The sequence below is a fragment of the Felis catus genome, chromosome D2 (assembly GCF_018350175.1).
Source record: "Felis catus isolate Fca126 chromosome D2, F.catus_Fca126_mat1.0, whole genome shotgun sequence".
Lineage (NCBI taxonomy): Eukaryota > Metazoa > Chordata > Mammalia > Carnivora > Felidae > Felis > Felis catus.
The window spans coordinates 6,694,808-6,707,908 of NC_058378.1; the positions used below are offsets into that span (position 1 = coordinate 6,694,808).

A 13,101-nucleotide genomic window follows, 5' to 3' on the forward strand; every position below is an offset into this window, starting at 1 on the left:
TTCCACTGAGTTTCCCCATTAATGATCCGGTCGTATCCTCACCAGCCTGGGGGGTGGTTGGTGCAGAGGCTGTGACGCCCATTTCACAGATGAGCAAATCAGCAGAGAGGCTGTTTCTCTGTTTCACCCAGTGAGTCGTCTGGGCTCAGATCCCACCTCTCCCCTCCCTAAGCGAGCTTGCCTCTGGGTCCCTACAGACGGCCTGCTGTTGTCCCCAACGCCTCTCCAGATGACAAAGGCTCCAGAGCATCTCCAGGTTGTGGTAGCGGTTCTCACGAAATCCAGCCCACTTTACGCACGTCATTTCCAGGCAGGTGCACAGGAGTACTCGCTAAAGAGCCACTTTCCATAAGTGGGTTTTTTTTTTTTCCATTTAAATCAAACTTCCCCGTTTCTATAAAAGTTGTTCTCATGGAAATCGTTCACAAGCCAAGGGCACGTTTTCCGCCTTCTCTAACAAGGTGTTTCCCACCTGTCCTTAACTTTCCTTGCCCTGGGCTGGGCTGTGCCGGAGGAGTGCTCCCAATGTCTCTGAGTCTGCCTGCACAGGAGCACAAGCCCCGGGTCGGGGTCCGGCGTCTGGGGGGCTCTGGACAGACACTCTGCCCAATGCGGCCTCAGCGTTCTCTCGTCTGGAAGACGGCAAGAATGATACTTCTTCGCCCGCAGCACCCCCCAGCCAAGGTGAGGGGAGGTGAGGGGAGCAAGTGCCTGCTCCGTTATAAAGTGCATCCAAACTTTGGGCAGCATGGCAATGACCAAGTCCTTCAGGGAGAACCCCACCCCGGCACCCAGCAATCCAGATCGGGGTGGCTGTCCATGCGGCCCTCACCGACTCTCGTCCGTGGTCACAAGGCACTTTTCTGAACCCTTCTCCTCCACGTGGTAACTGCTTCATTCCTGGGAAGACTTCGTTTCACCCACAAATATCGCGTCCACCTCCACTGATGTGGAGAGATTTCACTGCGCGTCCTCTTAGAACACATTCGTGCAACTTCTAAAAAGACGTTTCCCCCCCTTAAGGTCTGAAGGATCTGGCTCTCTGCACCTCTCCATTGTCAAGTGTATCCATCCATTCTAATACTATGCGGGTTGTTTTCTTTTTTTTTTTATTTTGTGGGGGCACGGTCTCTCTAAGTATCATCAATAAAACACGAAATGCGCAACCAGCCTCCCTTCCTCCCCCTAAAAACTTCTGTATTTTTTTATGACCTCTAGTAAAGGAGACTTACCAAAGCTTCACAAAATCTTAAAAAAAGGTTGGCTCCAGATTTCCCATTTTCTTATTTGTTACATTAAATAAATCCAGTATTTCAGCAAGGCACTAATCACCCTTTAACAAAAGTACATTTGCTTTTAGTGTTGAGCGATCCTTTAGCCTCACTTGTTCATGAAGCAAAAATTTATAAGCAAATTCCCTCAGATGTTTATTAGGAAAATCCCTAAATCTAAAGGACAGTACAGGTCTTCCTCGACTGTACTGCCTCCTAATAAACCCACAGTGAGTTGAAAAATGTAAGTGGAAAATGCGTTTACTATATCACTGTAAAATCAGAAAATCCTAAGTTGAGCCGCTATCCTTGGGAATCGTGTGTCTTTTAAACACCCACAGACTCTGTGCTTAGCCTCCTCCATCATCGATGTGCTGCCACCCTTGCTCCATTCTCCCTCTTTTTCCTGGACCAGTTGAGGACAAACTGAATATGCTAGGACGTGTTCCTCCATTGTCACACTCCTAACTTTTAACAACGATGCAGTATGGTCCCAGTTAAGGCATCTCTGGAATGCCCTTCACAGCTCTTATGCCCCAGCCAAGGGTCTGATCAGAGAATGCACAGTGAGGACACTTGTCACAGTCTTAATTTCTCCCAGTCTGTTAGTTTCTCGGTCTTTGTTTTTATGACGCTGATATTTCTGAAGAGTCCAGCCTCGTTTCTTTACAGAATGTCCCTCAATTTGGGTTTATCTGATTGTTTACGTTCAAGTCCAGGTGAAATGTTATTGGCAGGAATATTACAGAAATGGCAGGCCCTTCTCTGCACACCATAGCGACAAGCATCTCTCATCATTTGTCCCGTGACCGGTTTGATCACTTGGCTACAGCAGTGCCTGCCGGATTTCTCCACCAAATACACACCTCTGCCCCTTTATAATTAATAAGCAGTTTGTGTTCTTTTCTAAATTAGCTAAGTATCATGCCCTCAACCTTTCACCTAATGGCCTTAGCACCAATAATGGTGCTTGAATTACTACTGTAGTCGTTACAAATGGTGACTTTCTAGTATTTCTTTTACCTTTTTCTCCCTCAATTCTTAAAAGCTTTTTTTGCCCTAATGTATTATAATCAACTACTGTCATTATTTCATTGTGATACTATAATTATCTCAAACACGGCCAGCGGGAACCTCTCCAGCAGGGAGTATGGCTTCTCAATGGGATGCCCTGGCCTGCGGTGGCCGGGCAGCCCTTCCCTCAGGACACAAGTCCATTTGTCCATCTGCCCCTACTCTGACACAGTGGAAAATGCTTCCTGGAGACCCATCTGCCACCACCTGTGGGTCTCCCTGGGGTGCCTACTGAGTTCTCTGAGCCTGGTGACCTGCTTACTCTAGACAGCTACTGCCACGTGGAAAACCTGTCACCTTCCCAGTGTCCGCCAAACACAGCCCTCCCTCTCCACCTCACCTCTAAATCAGGCCATAGTGGCAACGCGGCCTCATCGCCTCCCTCACGACCTGAGACATGGCCAGACTCCCTGCCCCGTCACTAAAGACTGACAGTAACTGGGAGACAGCGGCGGGGGGGGGGGGGGGGGGGGGGGCAGCTCTGAATCAACTGTAACTCCCTCACACCCCCAGGGGTGCCAAACGACAGGGTGTTCAGGACAGGGGCCTGGCATCCGGCACCTGGGCAAGTCCTCTGTCCCCCCTCCCTCCCAGACAGCTGGAGGGTCCCTCGAAGGGGCACAGGTGACCACCTCTCACTCCTGCTATGCCTTCCCCTGCAGCCTGGCTCCTCGGAAGGGTGACAAGACCCCTCAAGTCTGCCCACCGCGCCTCTCCGGCTTCATCCCTGGCCACTTGCCACTGGGGCCCACACCCAGGGTCACCCCCCTTCCCCAGGCCTCCTCTGTGCTTCCCCGTGGCTCAACCCCACCTGGTAAACTCCTCACACTTTGAGACCTGGCCGGGACGGCCGACACCCAGCAGAGTATGCTACCTTCTGCGGGCACCATAGGCAGGTGACGGCGATCTGCCGGGTGACTCAGGGGAACCTGGGTGCCCCTGGGGGCCCCTGTGGTTATCGATCTGTGTATCCTCAAATCTCACCCCACACAGGGCAGGTGCTCTAGAAATGCTTGTTCAGGAAACAATCTCCCTGCCTCACAATCTGGGGGCTCTCTGGGGATGTCCCTTAAATAAAACCACGCAGAAACTCTAAGGCTTATAAAATGACGCAAAACTGCACATATCAAGGGTAAACTATAAGGAAATGGGAATAACTGCACAGAAAGCAAGATGAGAAATACGTAAGACAACGATGCATAAAGGACTAATAAACATACGGAAACATTGACAGTAAACAGGGCTCTGAGTGATTGTAAAAACTTTCCTCTTCCTGTATTGTTTTTAGTGTATCTACGATAAATGTGTAGTTTCTTTAAAATGGAAAAAAATAATCTTTTTAAGAGAGAAAACAATCTAGTGCATTTCTTTTTTTTTTTTTTTTTTTTTTTTTTGTCCCTGAAAAAGGAAGAGGGCATTGGAGGCAGACAGAGGAAGAGCCTTAGGATGGGGAAGGGTCTGGAAATTACCTGCGAGAAATAGTTGAAAGTGAGAATGAACACGGAAAGGGGGGTCACGGTGACGACGGTAAGAAACAGGGCGGCAAGCAGAAAATGAGGTGAAATCGCGCACTGACAAATTAAATCCCACACGATTCCACGGCAGGACACGAAGCTACTTTGGTAAGGGACGCAGGCCGTGTTCTCACGGCCGACAAGGCCCGCGGGACCTCGTCACAACCTGGGATCGGCAGGCGTGCAGGGCCGCCTGCCACGGGGCAGCCACCTGAGAAAGCACCAGAAGAGGCCACGAGGTCCCCCGGGGCAGGAGCGGGACCTCCACGTCTCAACCTCGGGCTGCAGGAGCTTGGACCTCTCTCGATTCTGGGAGGCGGGCAGGAGAGAGCACGGAGGCTGTTGCGTCCTGACCGCAGAACAGCGAACCCCCGCTGCCACCCAAACACAGCCTGTCCGACGGCGGGCCACGTTCAAGTGCATGGGGGCGGGGGTGCAGGGAAGAAAACTCAGCTTTGCACCTGAGGAGAACCACGTCACTAAGACGCCGTGTCAGATCACGGCACCGGCCAGCCGAGCGCCCTTGCTGCCATGTGACCGTGACCCTCTCTGTCCCAAGGTCACCACGGAGACCACACAGCAGAGCCCAGCATGCACCTCAACGTGATCTGAGCCACGGATTCCCTCGCAGGGTGACTGGCGAGAGAGCTGAAACAGCCCACGGTACCTCCTCCGTCAGCCGTGGGCTGTGCGCGAACCTGGGGCCCGGGGCGGGTCTTCCTTTGCCCCGACGGTCAGAGCCAACGTTCGTACGGAAAGCTAAGGACACCACAGTATTCGCAAATATTTGCCGTTGCGTTTTCTTTTTTAAAACTGGATCTGAAACAGCGGGAACGAGAGGCAGGAGGCTGTGTTCTGGTTGGTTCACACGCTCCTGGCAGAAAAGCTCTGATGACGCTAACGGGGCCGACGGCGTGACCGGCTGGCGTCCGCTAGGCCACAGGACACGTGCGTCCCAGGAGCTCCTCGTCGAGCAGCTGCACACCGCGACTCCCCTCTGCACGTCCCCAGGGGGGCTCAGCTCTGTGGCGGGAGCACTAACGGAGGCCGCTGTCCTTCCTGCCCTGGTCACCGCACACGCCCGTCACGGTCCTGCCGAGTGCCGAGCACACGGCCAGGAGATGAGCGTACTGAGTGCCGCGAGCCTGCCGGGCCCTTCCTCCTGGAAGCCCCACGTCCTGGGCACCGGCGTCAGGACTCCCAACATGACGGCAGAACCGCCAGACGACGTCACACACAAAGCGTCTTCTACGGCCCAACTCGTCCCACGCAGCTGAATGACGCCGGGACACCGTGCGAGGGCCACCAACCGACAGGCCGGGAAAGGGGCCACGTGGGGAGCTCTCCCCTCTGGAGGCTCTACTTCCCGCCCTGTCTCGGGCCTTTTCACGTGCCCGCATGCAGAACGTGACGGCTCCCGTGCTCGCCCAACCTCGACCCCATACCGCTAACTGTCCTAGACGGCGCCCCACTCAGGGGTCTCCCAAGCGCCTCACGCATAACTATCCCAGTGGGAAGACCCGAGGGGCCTGTGAAACCCTCATTCCCCACGTCAGGTTTTTGCCCAGGGGTACGACCTGCGCCCTCCCGCCCTCCCTCCGGGGGACGGCCAAGCACCAGCCGCTGCAGCACTCTGCACAGGGACCATGAGGGCGCGGGCTTGCACCAGGGGGCCGAGGCGCTGTCCACACAGGCACCTCTGCCCCCCACGCTCACTCCTCGCTCGCCGGTCCCTGGAGGCGGGCGACGCAGGCCGGCCCGTGACGTGAACGTTCACCGGACAGGGGAGGGCGTAGGGTTGAAGCATACCCTGCCTTTGGCGTTTTCCGTCGACTGAGCCCTACGTGCTGCCGTCTCCCCCGAGCTCCTTCAGACAGACCCAGAAAGTGTCACTAGTGCTGTGCGGCCACTGAGGAAACTGGGGAACTGAGAAGGTCAACGCAACTGCCCTGGCTGGGAAGCGGCTGTGTGAGACCGTCCTGACTCTGACCTCAGTTCTTCCCACTATTCATTACTTGGTCGGTTTGTCCTTGTACGGGGTGAGAAGCCCCCTCTCTGTGCAACGGATCAGGGGGAGGCTGTTCTGGAGGCGACGCTATGGAGGGCGGGGTGACTTCCTGAGGCTCCTTTCAATCCTGGCTGATTAGCCGTGGGCAGGGCTCTGGAGCAGCAAAGCTGATGTCCAGGGTCCCCCTCTAGCACCCCTTCTCCCCCTTCTGACACCGTTCTAGTCCTCAACTGGTCACTCGATTTCTCGAGTTTGGCCCGCCATGCCAGGGGCAGCCCCGGCCCCCGTGGCCTCCCCGACTCTTCTGTCCAGCATCAGAAACCATTCCCTTGTTCCTGGGGACCGTTCCTGCCGACAGAGTCACAACTGAACTGGAATCAAGTCTCCAGAGCCAACTTTCTATTTAGAGAAAAAATGGAGGAGAGAAAAAGGCTAAGCCACACTACAAAGGAAAAACCGGATAAATCCAGAAGGTGGGATACCCCACGGAATAGCCTGTCTGATCTCCATGGGTTACTAATGGGCTTAAAACAAGAAAAAAGGGAGAAAGGAGAGAGTACTGCCCTAGAATTGGAGACTTAAGAGACAGATCAACTAAATGTAAGGATATTGGCTCCTGTAACTTGTACAAACTGATGTTTTTTTTTTTAATTTTTTTTTTTTAACATTTATTTATTTTTGAGACAGAGAGAGACAGAGCATGAACGAGGGAGGGTCAGAGAGAGGGAGACACAGAATGTGAAACAGGCTCCAGGCTCTGAGCTGTCAGCACAGAGCCCAACACGGGGCTCGAACCCATGGACCACGAGATCATGACCTGAGCCGAAGTCGGCTGCTTAACCAACTGAGCCACCCAGGCGCCCCCAAACTGATGTTTTTAAAGGCATTTTTAAGACAACCAAGATGGGTCTACGAACTGGGAACTGCCAATACCGAGGAATGACAGTTGATCGTGTTCACTACACCAACAGCATGAAAGTTATCAATAAAATGTCCAAAAATTTCAGATGCATACTAAAGTACATAGCCATGAAATGGCATTACCTGGGGTCTGTTTTCAAATACCTCAAGGGGCGCCTGGGTGGCTCAGTCAGTTAAGCGTCTGACTTCATCTCAGGTCATGATCTCGCCGTTCCCAAGTTCGAGCCCCACGTCCAGCTCTGCACTGACGGCTCGGAGCCTGGAGCCCGCTTCCGATTCTGTGTCTCCCTCTCTCTCTCTCTGCCCCTCCCCCACTCGAGCTTTGCCTCTCTCTCTCTCTCTCTCAAAACTAAATAAAAAACATTTAAAAAATACACATATACTTTTAATTTTTTAAATACATCAAAATAAAATGAGATGAAGCTAACGTAGCCACTCTTGATAATCACGGCGTCTGGGGAGGTTGGGCACATACAGCTTCCACACATGAGGTTCTCTGCCCTGGGAGATGTGTATGAACGGTTTTAGAATAAAAATTATTTTCTGAATCCTTTCTTCCACGAGCCTGCTCTACAAAAGAAAGAATTAGATTTAACACATTGTAACTAATTGTGCTCACTTTTTTTGCTAAGCTGTACTCACGTTTCATCCCCTCCCACGTTCTTTTATTTAAAAACTCCCAATTTCCAAATGACCATCACGAGGGACGGCCCCGCTCGGGATTTCTGGCAACACCATAAACCAGAGGCACGTCTGAGGTTTCGTTTTTTGGCACAGTTCCTGCTGTGACCTCTTGTTTTTACCAAGAAAAGCCACAACTCTTTATAGCCTCAGGACCTTGGCTGGATTTGCCGATGACTCAGACAGGCCGTGAGTGCCAACGGGCCCCGGGCGTGGGCCGGCCGGCCTGGGCGCGATGGCAGAGAGAGGCCGTAAGGAGAAACGGAGCGGGAGCCAGGGCAGGGGGGATGGCCACACGGCACAGTCCTTCACGGCCGATCCGGTCCGTGGGCCCGGCCAGACTGCCCATCTACCTAAACGAGCGCACCCCACTCCCCGCTGGAGATGCTTCCCGACGTGCAGACTTTTTTTAAGAAGCCGAACTCAACTTAGGCACATACATCTCAACCGTCAGCCTACTACTGAGAACACACGGCTGATCGCCAGCCTCCCACCCGGAGTCCACGTGCATCACTGGAGCCTCGCGGAGAACATATTTCCTACAGCCCGGCAGCCCCAGGAAAGCACTCAGTTTTCAGAGGCCGCAGAAGGGAGGCTGGCTTCCTGGGAGGAAGAGGGGACGAGGTGGAAGGGGGAGGGCGGTGGGGATGCTGTGAGGGACGAGCGGAAGCTGGGACCACTTGTTCTTTGTGGCGGCTTCTCCAGGGTGAGGAGTCTGAAGTGAACCAGAGGAAGAGAGAAGCAGGGGACCAGCCACCCTCCTGAGCACACGCCTGAGTCTTAGAAGGGAGACCGGTAAGTAAGCACGTGACTTAGCGGGGTCCAAACCTTCAAATGATAAAGACTCCGCTTCAAAAATCCAATACGTTTTGCAGCTCTCTTTCATGGTTCCAGCAGAGAGACTCTCTCTTCTGGAAAGAAGAAACTTTATAGAAGGGGAGGGAGCTGAAAGGACATGGGTGTTTTACCAACATCAGCGCGATGCAAAAAGAATCATTCCAAACACATCGGAGCACCCCGTATTTTCTCCCAGCCTCACCGAGGACGCCAGCCTCTCCTTACTGCTTGAGAGCTTTGCTGCAAGCCAACATTTTTACAACTCCATCTTCTGCTAATTATTTCAAAAGTTCCAGTGACCTCCCTAGTTGGAAGCATTGCAAGGTAAAAGTTATTTTGTGAACCGGGTGGAAAAACAGAGACGGTAAGAGAGGAACGGTTTACGTTAGCGAAAGGTCTCTGTGCCACCAGAGAGATCGATAGGGCCACACGCGCCTCTGGGGAGCGGTGACCTCGTTCGGGTGGGTGGAGGGCACGAGGGGACAGCGTCTCCTGCTCTGCCGTTAGAGATGACCACCGCAGGGATTAGTAGAAAGAAGGAAAAAATATCACTGGAGGCCGAACCTTCCACCCAAGAGAGGGGAAAAAAGCACATACGAGCTCTTGGATCTGTGTCAAGGGAGCGAATGGTATTTTAAAAGTTTGGCAGGAAAAGCAAAGAGCTACACCCACACACGCGGCTTAACCGCCTCCAGCGCACTCACCAGACCACGTATGCTCCCAGCTGGGGCGCATGGCGGGGCCTGGAGATGCGGGGAAGGGGGGAGGGGGCGGGCGCCGGGCCACACTGCTCAGTAACCTTCCCGGACAGGGGTGGGGGGGCCTGGACTACACTCTGAAGAAACTTCCACCTTCGGCCTTAGTCAAAGGACCCCTGGGCCGGAGGACAGACAGGAAACACAGGGAAAATCACAGTGAGCAAAGATTACCTTCGGAGAGCAGTTGAAATGCATACCGGGCACCGGGAGTGTGGTTACATACATTGTGATACAGCGGTAGAGGTACAGCGTGCCGACTATGCAGAAAAATCTTCTGCTAATGATAGACCTGGAGAAAGGGAAAAACAGGGCACTCAGTCAGGAAATTCTGCAGGTGCATTTCAGTTCTCCGTGACCCGACCAGGCCAACCAACCCAAAGTTCCTTGAGAGCCTAGAATAAGAACGTTCTCATCACAGCCAATAGATTGCGGTGAGGATTCTGAGAACGATGTTGTGGTTTTTGGTTTTTACTATTAACTGGCCCAGAGAGTCTCAAGTGCTCGCTGTTGCTACTGATTAGGCTACCCGAAGCCTTAAACCTGAGCTGACCTTCGCTTGACAGGTAAAGCCCCCCCCCCCCGCCCCGCCCCACCCCATCGCAGCTGCCTTAGTGTCTGTGCTTAAACGCGTGCAGTCTCTTCTGTCATAGAAGGAAAATGCTCAGAAAAGCACAATGGCACTAAAGTGCAAATTCAAAATTTTTCTGACCAGGAATGGGTCAAGGACACTGAACAATTTTGCTTGTACATCCCAGAAAGGGATTCTCCGAGCTGATCTCTGAGAAAGCATGACGTCAAGGCAAAGAGCCTGAGGGCCAGCACGTGAGCCCGCCGCCCCTCTCCGTTTCCTAACCACGTGGCCGTGGGACGGGCCACGGACATCTCTGACTCGCGCTCTGTGTACCCGTAAACCTGGGGTAATGGCATCAGAAATCCCGTATGGAAAGCCCCCCGTCACACACGCACGATGGTTACGTGGATGGGATAACCAAACAAGCAGGAAAGAGACACAGAGGCTCTTCGTCCTTCACCTTGATGAGCCTTTCTAACGAATTACCTGACCCACACACATGCACGGGGTACGGAGTTGGCGGTCCACACGGGTCACTTTCAGTTAGATTAAGTTGTACTGACTTCAGGGAATCCTTGGACAAAAACGGTCCCTCCCTTCCTACGTCTAGCCTGTTCTTCCACAGGCCACGATCCCGGTCCTGGGGGCTCCTCCCTCCGCCATGAGCAGTTCAAGGGTTTCCTTGGCCTGGATCGGCCGGAGTCAAACACACAAAAAAGTCTGAGACACGGGGGCCAGGCTTTCCTTTCGGACCCTGGGCGTTCAGTCACTCTACAGTCTACAGTGTTGCTCGATTCTTAGGCAGGATGGACATCCCTACTGCAGTGGGGACTAGAAAGAGAACTTGGTGCCACCCGTATTTTTGGTGGTAACGAGAGGAACAAAAGTAACAGGTTCAGTAACGGGCCAGCTGTGGGAGTAAGAAAGAAGAACAAAATAACCCACGCAACCGCACTGGCATTTCATCCCTAACTGCACCTGTTGGTGTATGTTACTTACGAGGTATGGATGGAGTCTGGGTGTTTTACCCCCTCACCCACATTTCAGAAACTGGGTCAGAATTACTCACCACAGAGGTGGTGTTACTTTCTCTTAGCGAAGCTGTTCACACCACCTCCAAGTGCAAGAATTTACCCAGCACAGAGCTGTCTTGTAAAGGTATGTGCCTCCCGGTACGACAAAAGGCACGATACAATTAAACAATACAGAGAAGGACAATAGTAGAGGACAATATGTACCCCATGAATGTCTGACCGAGAACACTCGAAACACCAAAGTGAATTATAAAGATTATCTTACTTCAGAAGGAAATGCCCTCTCTCACCACCCAGCCCGAACCAACCAGAATTATTTGCAATTTCACTTGACATACACAAGAAAGACCTAAGACACAAAACTGTTTATCCAGATCTGTTAATCTCTCTAGGGGTAGAAAAACAAAGTGACTGCTACCAGTTAATTTGGGTAAGGACTACAATTAAAATTAAAAAAAAAATTTAAAGTAAGGGGAGCTTGGGTGGTGGACTCTTGATTTAGGCTCAGGTCAAGGTCTCAGTCATCTGATCGAGCCCCGTGTCAGGCTCCACACGGAGCATGGAGCCTGCTTGGGATTCTCTCTCTCCCTCTCTCTCTCTGTCCCTCCCCACTTGTGCTCTCTCTCTCTCAAAAATAAATAAATAAATAAATAAATAAATAAATAAATAAATAAATAAAAATAAATAAAATAATAAGTAAACCTTAAAAAAAAGAAAAATATTTTTTTTTAATTTTTTTTCAACATTTATTTATTTTTTGGGACAGAGAGAGACAGAGCATGAACAGGGGAGGGGCAGAGAGAGAGGGAGACACAGAATCGGAAACAGGCTCCAGGCTCTGAGCCACCAGCCCAGAGCCCGACGCGGGGCTCGAACTCACGGACCGCGAGATCGTGACCTGGCTGAAGTCGGACGCTTAACCGACTGTGCCACCCAGGCGCCCCAAAAAAGAAAAATATTAAAAGTAACAAACATCGAAGATTCAGTCACATTTACTCTTTGACTTGAAGTGAAAACCATCAAATGAATTTATCACGTGACTTCATCAGTACTGACAAGGCCACGAGTTGAAAGTGGCTGTGAGAATCACTTAATCTTTTAAAAATTAATCTTAGAATAGCTTCAACATATAAAGTTAAGCTAGGATCTCCCCCACAAACTTAAAAAAGTAGATCATAAAAGTGTTTCAAAGAAATGTATATACTTAAGGCGCTGATTCCTTCATCAAAAATTTCACACGTTAGAATGTTTTACTTACTTAGAGGTTCAAAAGTTCGAGATGTGTTTTTTAAAAAGGTTTACAGCAGCTAAAAATGGAACAAGGCAACAAAAAAGCCACAGAGAAAGTGTTAATGAGATATTGCGAGAAATGCGGCAAATGCCAAGAACAAGACACCGCTAACTGTCGACACCACAGAGGTGTTCTTCTCGCATGGGGTCATCTCTCCTTTCCCGCCGGAGAGAAGGCTGGTCCCTGTCCGCTCACACTGTGCCTTGACCATGACCTCCTCAGGTACTTGTCTTTGGCCGTGGCTATCTGTTTGTCTGTAGACTACTTGACTAATAGGCCCTTACAACTTTTCCTGAGAGAGAGAGAGAAAAAAACCAAAAACAATCCACGTTGGTGAAATGTGATTATAAGGGTACAAGAATAAAAGCACTAATTACTATTTTACAGATAATTATTAAAGACTTGTTAGAGGAGATGTCATGTCTAGAACAGGTGACTGTGAACTTTTCAACATCCCTGATTTAGAAAGGAAAAAAGTTCTCAGAACCTGAATAAATACTACCAAAGTCAGGTGGGTTTTGGCACCTGGCACAACAGTCTGTAAAGTTCTACAGGAAAAAAGGCTGAAAGAAGTCAACACACTACAGTGTGAAATTAAAACACTGGAGAGTCCTTTTGTTTCCCACAAGCTGTCTCTTTCAACTAATCCACAGCCAGAAAACGTACAAATGCTTTCAGAGCCCAGACCTGGTCTGCCTGCTCTTTATGGAAGCTTCTGGCCCTTAGAAGGGCCCCCGTTCTGCCTCAGCAACGGGCCCTGAAACACGGCAGTGGACTAAGCAACAATCCAAGAAGCGAGAAACAAGAGAAGCACGCGTGACAGGGACAGGACAGGGAGACCCGTCGTCTGTGGCGCAGTCGTGGGTCCGCCACGCAGACCCGGCGCTCTGAGGGCATCACACGGGTGCTCGGCCTCTAACAAAGGTGCACCTGGTGACTTGGGCCACCGCGACTAATTTCCTTGAAAATTACTTCCTCACCAGCAAAAGGACACCTCGCCTCCTCCTCACGAATCAGAGAAATGCTACTGAGGTGTCTTTCCAGGCTGTTACGAACGGTAACCAGGATTTTGCCAGATTTCTCCCATATGCCAGGCTCTGTGCCATTTAGCTCTGAAGGCAACCTGCAACGCAATACGATC

General features: G+C 51.4%; 1 protein-coding gene across 10 annotated transcripts in view; it reads right to left on the reverse strand.

Moving 5' to 3' along the window:
• SGMS1 (sphingomyelin synthase 1) overlaps window positions 1–13,101 on the reverse strand; it is a 289,510-nt gene that overhangs the window by 12,590 nt on the left and 263,819 nt on the right. For all 10 annotated transcript variants that reach the window (XM_045039869.1, XM_019814218.2, XM_045039864.1 and 7 more), the window contains one exon: window positions 9,236–9,353. In XM_045039869.1, coding sequence (XP_044895804.1) covers window positions 9,236–9,353 — 118 coding nt within the window. The remainder of the gene's footprint in view (window positions 1–9,235; window positions 9,354–13,101) is intronic.